Source organism: Cyprinus carpio, chromosome A24 (assembly GCF_018340385.1).
Source record: "Cyprinus carpio isolate SPL01 chromosome A24, ASM1834038v1, whole genome shotgun sequence".
In the NCBI taxonomy this organism is placed as follows: domain Eukaryota; kingdom Metazoa; phylum Chordata; class Actinopteri; order Cypriniformes; family Cyprinidae; genus Cyprinus; species Cyprinus carpio.
Genome location: NC_056595.1, coordinates 16,841,476 through 16,849,672, shown reverse-complemented (window position 1 = coordinate 16,849,672; position 8,197 = coordinate 16,841,476). Strand labels below are relative to the sequence as shown.

General features: G+C 37.7%; 1 protein-coding gene across 1 annotated transcript; it reads left to right on the top strand.

Annotated features, from left to right (window-relative positions):
* The first annotated feature begins 510 nt into the window (after positions 1 to 510).
* Positions 511 to 7,706, top strand: zgc:112982 (uncharacterized protein LOC503771 homolog). The gene is given in 12 exon segments (XM_042714405.1): positions 511 to 753; positions 1,344 to 1,387; positions 1,486 to 2,013; positions 2,359 to 2,507; positions 2,510 to 3,041; positions 6,151 to 6,320; positions 6,435 to 6,573; positions 6,744 to 6,801; positions 6,896 to 7,010; positions 7,169 to 7,281; positions 7,362 to 7,466; positions 7,659 to 7,706. Coding segments are annotated over 10 exon segments (1,941 nt in total). The 5' UTR covers positions 511 to 753; positions 1,344 to 1,349; the 3' UTR covers positions 7,461 to 7,466; positions 7,659 to 7,706.
* The last annotated feature ends 491 nt before the right edge of the window (positions 7,707 to 8,197 follow it).

Sequence of the window (8,197 nt, the reverse complement as noted above, 5' to 3'; positions counted from 1 at the left end):
GTTGGTTTAGGGCGATAGAATACACAGTTTGCACAGTTTTGTATTTAGATAGCTAAGTAAACGTGTGTGTGTGTGTGTGTGTGTGTGTGTGTGTGTGTGTGTGTGTGTGTGTGTGTGTGTGTGTGTGTGTGTGTGTGTGTGTGTGTAAACATATAAATATATATACATGTAAATGAGATATATGGATAGATTAAAAGCTTGTTTACCAAAGGTGGAACATGTTGTCACAGTGGTGTGATTGTACAACAATGGTTTGATATTTTGTGCATTCTCTATTTCATGAATCGTTTTGTTTTTAGATATATAGATAGAGTATAATCTTAAACGTTAACATTTAAAACACGTGCCAACTTGTAAGACAAATTACAATTATATAATGATATTGGAAATATTTGATTAGGGGGATATTTCTGTAAAAGTGAAAAATATGTTTTAAAACGGGGTTGAAGACCTACAGCGGTGTCTGTAGGGGTCAGTGTCGCTCACAGTCGCTCATTGTGAGGTGCTGATGAAAACGAGTCATGCGATGATTCTCTTCCGGGTCAAGCTTGTGCATGGCTCGCTGGGTCAAATTGGTCGTGTGATAAAATACACATATCAGCAGTCCACCAATATTTGAATCATCGTACCGATTCTGATAGCCTTTTAATCTGTGATGTAATTCATTGTGCGACAGTTCGTTCCTTTCTTTCTCTAGAAACTGGTATTTTGGTGGACGCATCGTCTCGCTGTGTGTGGAAGCCGTTTCTCGGGGTATGTGAGGCTAATACTAACTAATACGCTATTATAACATTATTCACTATTATTTTATTCTATAAACTATGTTTATATTCAAATATGTTTCTCTTAAAATTTGCTTTTATTATGCCATACTCTGTCATCATCATCGATCTCACGTCTTTTTGTGGTGCGCAGGCCTTTTAAATGGACCATCTGAGGAATAATAATTATTACTGCAGTTAGTGTTACTGTTTCATTTGGGGTACTTTTGAAAGCTTATTCCATTGTAAATGAGCATTAAGTGTCATAGCTCGTTGCAGTATTGATAACATTTGTTTTTCATGTCATTGAAATCTGGCAAGTCTTAAAATACTTTACAGATACGTTTGTTAAAACTTATTATGGACACATGCTGTGCTTATTTCAGGTTTATGATTCATAGAAACTTTGGTTTTAGATTTAACTGGAAAATTAGGGATTTAAAAAAAGTGGCTGGTTATATGTAATATGCCGTTTTGTGCTGTGATATTTTGATGAAAAATTACTATGTTACTAAATTTTGAGAATGAAGACGTCGGTTGCATAAATCTGGTCTCATGGCTAACAGTTTCTTGTTTTTCAAGGAAACAATGTCACGTCCGCGTTCGAGATCTCCCTTGTATTCAAGGTATTTAATCTAAAGTAAAGTCGGTGTTGCAAGAGTCATTATTTTGTTGTTGCATTGCTAGTTATTAACAGCTTCTTGAACCTCTCGAATATCAACAGAATCCCAACTATTCATGGGAGGAGAGCGGAAGGATTATTTGAGAACCAGATACATTCATCAGTACAGTCTGATGCGTGGAGAAACCCTGAATATGTCAACAAGGTAGAAAATAGCACACACTGGAACAAAGATTCCTGTCAAGGAGAACAACATGTCGACCACTGGGCCAGTTTTATTGACGCGATAGAGCATGCTCAAAAAAGAGGGGCTTCACCTATGACCAGATACCACATGCAGGGAGATGAAGAAAGGCCGCCCCATTCTCCAAGGAGACTGCCTAGGGAAAGGCTACCTTCCCCTGATCGCACACATTTTGGTGTTGAAGAGCGTTACAGGATGGCAACACCAGGCTGGAACAGGAATGAAGGTGTTGATAAGGAGCTCGGTTCACAACACAACCACAGAGAATCGAGGGACAGGTCTTATCCAAGACATCCAGAAGGAAGAAAACAAGACAGGATGGAGTATGGATATCATAATGAAGAACATGGCGATCAATATCAAGAAAGGGGCTCCTTTGCAGAGAGGTACAAGAATGCTTTTTCCCCCCCGCTTCATACGTCTGACATGGATGGGGAGGAACGAAGAAAAGAAGAAAGGATTCGGTCACTTTCTTTGATGGATAAATGTTTTTCTAAATATGTCTGTTACATTTAATCTCTTTAATTTTACATTTTAGTCAGTAATGTATTTAATAAATTTTTATTGTTACCCCTTCTTTTGTTCTGAGAGATTAGTCTCAGTTGACTGTTATTATCAGCAATTGTAATATATAGATCCAGCTAATTGTATGCTGAAATCTTGCTAGTAACTATCTATTATTGTAATTTCATTCTAATCTTGGACAAATGTTACTTGCTTTCTTAATACAGGTCATCAAAGTCAGATTATAGGGAGCATCACCCTCCTTCTGAAGGACTTACAGATTTTGGTCTGCAGGATGAGTTTGTTGAGCATCACAGGGGCTTCAGCCCACGTCGTGCACCTGTCATTGTGGAACACGATCATGGAATTGCAAAACAAGTTTCAAGGAACCACGATCCCCGAAAATGAGTGGCAATCTGAGGAGCAGAGACCCACCTAGGACAAGTGAAACCCAGAGGAATCGTGATCGAGATAGAAGAGACCAAGGCTATCATGCGCATACTTTGCAAGATAGACATGGCGGGCGACCAAATAGTAACCCCAGAGAGGAATCAAGAAAGAACTACTCTTCTTATGGAAGAGAAACTCAAGGAAGAGAGCGCTCAAGACACGTGGATCAATCTAGAATGGAGTCACATACAAGAGACTCAGAAGCGCGGAGGGAAATGGATTTGAGGGATGTGAGCGATGTTGACTTGAGGAACAGAGATAGAGACTCTATCCAAGATTGGGAGGAAGAGAGATCACAAAGGAATCATGGGAGGATGACGGGACAAGGGGTGGTTCGCCAAAGAGCTCCGTATCACAGGGAGTCAAACGCTAATGTTGGTCCTGCACCTAGAATGGATTTTGGTGAACAGGAGACCCTCAGGATCAAGGTGGACATGAGTCGCCCCGTTCGGCAAAGCAGGTATAGTATCATTGTCGTACCACTTTTGATTAGGGTCAAAAGTTCATGCCTCTTTTCTGTGTCCACTGTCCCCACACCATGAAGACATGAAGAGCAACGGTCCACAGATTGTGATCATCAAGAAGATTTAATGGAAAGTGTGGAGTTGCATCCAGAAAACCGATGGATGGGACCTTTTGTGTCTTATCATCATGTACATGGGTATCGAAGATCTAACCGAAATAAGATTACTGCAAGGATGGGCAACCATAAAGTTTTATAATCTTCATTAAAGGTTCCCAGGATATCCCAGACAGCCCTCTGAAGAGCTTTAAAAGGGAAAAGATTTTTAAGGATACTTGGAAGTATCCCTTGAAGTTATCTCTTGTGATTAATCCATCCTTTTCAAACCAGGGAGTAATGGAATGAATTAAGGATTGAGCTAACATTTCTGAAGTATTCATCTTGTGCTGATGTGTTGGCACACAAATGCACGTCTCATTCAAGCAGATGTTTGGATGTGAAAGCTACTTAATCGTTCAGTAATCAGGAACACGGACCACTTCAAGGCCCTGACGTGGGTAATGTATCCTAAAATGGCACCAAGGACCGTCGAAGATACACTGCTGGTGATCATTAACAAGAAAAGAGTTTCAGAAGGTATTTGAAGAAATTCCATTTCATTGTACAAATCTCAGATTGCAGAAAAAGTTCAACATCCAAGATGCAGTGTGCTGTTTCTTGACATCAATGCCAAAATGCTCGAGTGTCTTACATGTGGAAGTTTGTCCTATGGAGAAAATGTTATTTTGGATTGCCTTTCATCTTCACTCCTCATTTAAATGCAAGTCACAGGACAAAATTACCAGGTTGGGAGTAAATCCTGTTAAAAACACATTTCTCTGCCACTAATTTCTTCATATCAGTGGCTCATCAGATGTCTGAAACACTAGGCTGGAATTACATGGATCTCAGCTTAATTTGGTTAAGGACCTGAGGATGATGTTCTCCAGCAGTTAACACAGGCAAAAGAAAATCAGTTCATTTTTACATCCACTTTTTCGACTCTTCAAGACGATGTCTCCACCAAAATACCAGTGCCCAACAAGGTTTGAGCTCTTCTACTTTTAAAGCTGTATTGACTGCAGGTAAGTCAGCAACCATACAATCGAATTCAAGTTGAGTAGGTATGCGGAAGTTTTCCAGATGTCCACAGCATTCAGACTGTCCCCCGCTGCAGTTTTTTTTTTCCTTGTGGGTGAAGACGTATGCCCTTGTTTGAAGGGATTAAAATGAGGCTGAAAGGACAAATTGAATCATTTAATCTGGCACTGAAGCAAAATACTTCACACAACTTTCTGTCTTCAAGAAATTTCTCACATGTGTTCACCAAGCTGATTATTTGTTTCTACTATCCCATATAATGTGTATTTGTTGTTTGGAAGAAACTGCATATACAGGAAAATCTGCCCACAGACACAGATTTGACTATCACTAACCTGCATTTGATGATGACAACCTCATTCAGCAATCACCCATTCTGCACTGAATGACTACTGGAACATGTGGATGAAGCAAAGATGCTTGGGCTAAAGAAGACACACCATTGTGATGTTTCCATTGTGCAGAACCAACAGCTATCAATTCACAATGAAGTGAGAAACCAAAGAAGCATAATCAAACTATTTTACTCAAATGGACATAGCAACAGGAATGTTTTGGAGCCTTTTTGTATCTACTCATTTGGCAGACACTTCTATCCAGAGTGATTTATCTATACAGTGCCTTCAAGATCTACAGTCTGTGTTCCTTGCCAAACAAACCAGTGACCTTGGTGTTGCTAGCACCATACATTACCAGATGACCTACAGGAACTCCTGCTTTTTGTTTACATATTTGGACTTTGGGTTAGAAATTCATCATGTTGAATCAATAAACGATGAGAACTGCATAGACATGGCTGTGTCATGTGAAAATTTTGCCAAGTTTCCTAAATATGCATCTGTTACTTTGAAGTATTTTAACAAGGATATGGCAATGAAAGAAATGGAAGACCCAAAGTGGCAACTGCAAATTCGACAATAATACCTGTTACAGAAATACCTGTTACCAAGTACAGATGAATTTGTTTGAAGCAACTGGCAGCAGACTTTTGATTTCATCTGCAAGACAGTAAAGCAGCAAGATTTGGCGTATGTAATTTACATCACCATTGGTTTGCCATATGCCAAGGAAAGGTCTGAGATCATCGCTGAAATTCAAAACTCTACCATCATATTCCTAAAGAAGAGGGATCTGTGAAGACACCAACCCATCCGGAGATCTTCAAAACTCTTCTAGCAGTTGCCTAAAGTTGATGCCATCGCTCCCATGATTGAGTTTATTATGAAGTTCAATGCATCTAATACTTGTCTAAGATTGCTCAACTAAGCTCACCGATCAAGATTTTGCACTGCAAGAAAAAAGACTTTGAGATGTTTTGACTGATCTCTATTGGTCACCATGTGTTGGCATTCTGGAACAAATGAGTTTATTGAAGGATCCTCTGTATGGAAACACGCAATGACAGTGAGAGGAGAGGCATGAACTTGCCATATTTATTAATAACTCATTTATAAATTATTCATTTATAAATAATATAATTAAAAATAAGATTATTCAAACCAAAGATTTAGCCCACCAAAACAACAGCACAAATACAACAACTCACAAAAAAGAGACTTCTTACGATTTGTTATAACAACAATCCGATTAGTGTGCGCTTGCTTTTAATTTACTGGGTCACAGTGAATCGTTCCAGTTGTTAAAGTTGTTTTCCAAAAAGGGAGAACACTTTTAATTTCACTGGAAGAGACATCTTAGATTAATATAAGTAGTGCTGGTAAATTGTAGATAAAAGGGACTATATGACAGGTAAAGGGCCAATTGTTTTGCATTATAATAAACATTGCAGTGTTTATGGTTAATATGAAACATTTCTATGGAAGTTTTGTACCTGAGCTTTGTACCTGATTTTATTCCAATTTATATTTATTCATAAATGTTCGTCTGGTTAATGGGAAATTTGAAAGGAAAAGGAAAACTGTAATGGGACCTTATATCTCTGTATATCATGTGATCTCTTGTTTAGTCATTTAGGATATTCTTCAGATAGGCAGTTATCACTGGACTTAGTCAATGTGGGTCGACAACGCCTTGATTTCCTTCCCATGCTGGAGCATTCTGGGACTTACAGGGAATCAGCAGTGCATTCTGGCACATTTGCCCAGGAGATCATCACCCTTGTGCATCAAGTTAAAGGTCAGGAACCAATGGATTAACTTGGTAGCATATTGTGTATCTTAGAAAGAGCTTATTTTACATACTGTAGCAAAGAGTTGATTTTGGTTAACTGTTTGCCTATTTGTTTTGCAGAAAATTACTTTAGGGGCCAAGGCATCACACTTAATGAACGATTTGCAAATGAACAGTATTATTCACTCCAAGATGAGTTTAAGGAGGAAGAAGAAGAACAGGAGGAGGAGATGGGAAATGTGAGACCAGTCACGAATAGGTACACATGCCAATTATTTTATTTTTATTTATTAGTGATGCTTCCAAAGGTAAGCATCGCTATTATTTTTATTTAGGATTAAAGATTTGATTACCCCCTAATCCTACATTTAAATCCTTCTCCAAACCGTTTGCGATGAACTCATGAAAATTCTTGGTCTTTTATTATAGGCAACATGGAGTGCCTTCATCAGAAACTCAGATCTTCTGCAAGATAGGGCCGGATCCAGTAAGTTGATCTTTTTCAGGTCCATCAGTAGCAGGTAATTTTATATACACTATGTTGGTTCAGATTTGGATTTTTATTTTATTTTTTTTGCTAGCTTCAGAGACAACAGCTTGTCCCTGACCCTGGTGACCTCCGGTATGACCTGGAGCGAAGAAGACAACAGCGACTGGAGGGTGTGAAGATCACCATTGCTCCTGTTAGCTGTCTTCATACCAAACCTTAATATTATTGAAAAAAAATTGTCTTAGTTGACTATGTCTTCAGACCAGCTTTTAATATTATTGTTATGCATTCAAATGCTGTGCCAATATATCACGATTTACAAAACTCTGTGTTTGGCACCTGCATCTCTTATGATGGGAATTACTGTTCTCTTTCCAAAGTCAAGAGAGTGAACCTCCCTATATGAGTGACGATCCTGAAGAAATGGATGAGAACTTCAGGTGGTTGGAACAAGACCGTGAGCCTCAAAGGCAGTGGGTGAGTTCTTGTTGATGTAAAACATTTCTATTTTTAAGAAAGTATAATTGTTCATACCATGACTCATTTTGATCCTTCAGGATGGCCCCCGTCAAAGAATGCCAGTACCTAACAGACAGAACGTCAGTCAGAGGGGGAATTCCAATCGCAATGGCAGACAACGGGGACGGAGGACTTGAAAATGTGTATGTATTTAGTTATACATTGATTATATATGTTTTTAGATATATATGTGTTCATATATCTATTTTTTTGACTGATCAATATACATTATTATACTTTTTTTTTAGAATTTACTTACATACAGAACATTTTTACTTAATTTACATTGGTCCTCTACTTTTTTTGTCCTCTTCATTTTGTATTTTTATCTGCAGGTGGCAGTGCATGAGGAGAAAGTCAACCATACAAACATTAGTTCAATTTAACAAAACACATTGTAAATATTGTTTCATCTTTTATCATACAACTTAATACAAACCCAACACCATCTCCACTATATAAAAAAACCGCTCATAAATATTTGATTCACCCACTGACATTAGTTTGATTTAAGGAAACAGCTTTTTTTATTTGAAGATGGAAACGTAAAATAGGACAGCTCATTGGGCAAGTTAATGTGATAAAGATTAAGTATCACCTTGCCCTGCTCTCATCCTGAAATATTTTTCATTGTCAGTGAAGTAACTACAGTTTAGTTTTTGATTTGATAATCCACGATATTTACTAGGCACAAATTACAATTCATACTAAATTTTGTATTTAAATTGCAATTTCATATCAGTATATAACACATGGTTAGTTTTTAAACTACAATAAAAAAAAAAAATCTACCTAAAAATTCATATTACAAAAAAAAATCATATTTTAAACACCAATCAGAAAAAACAAAAACTATAAATTGTTCTTTAAATAA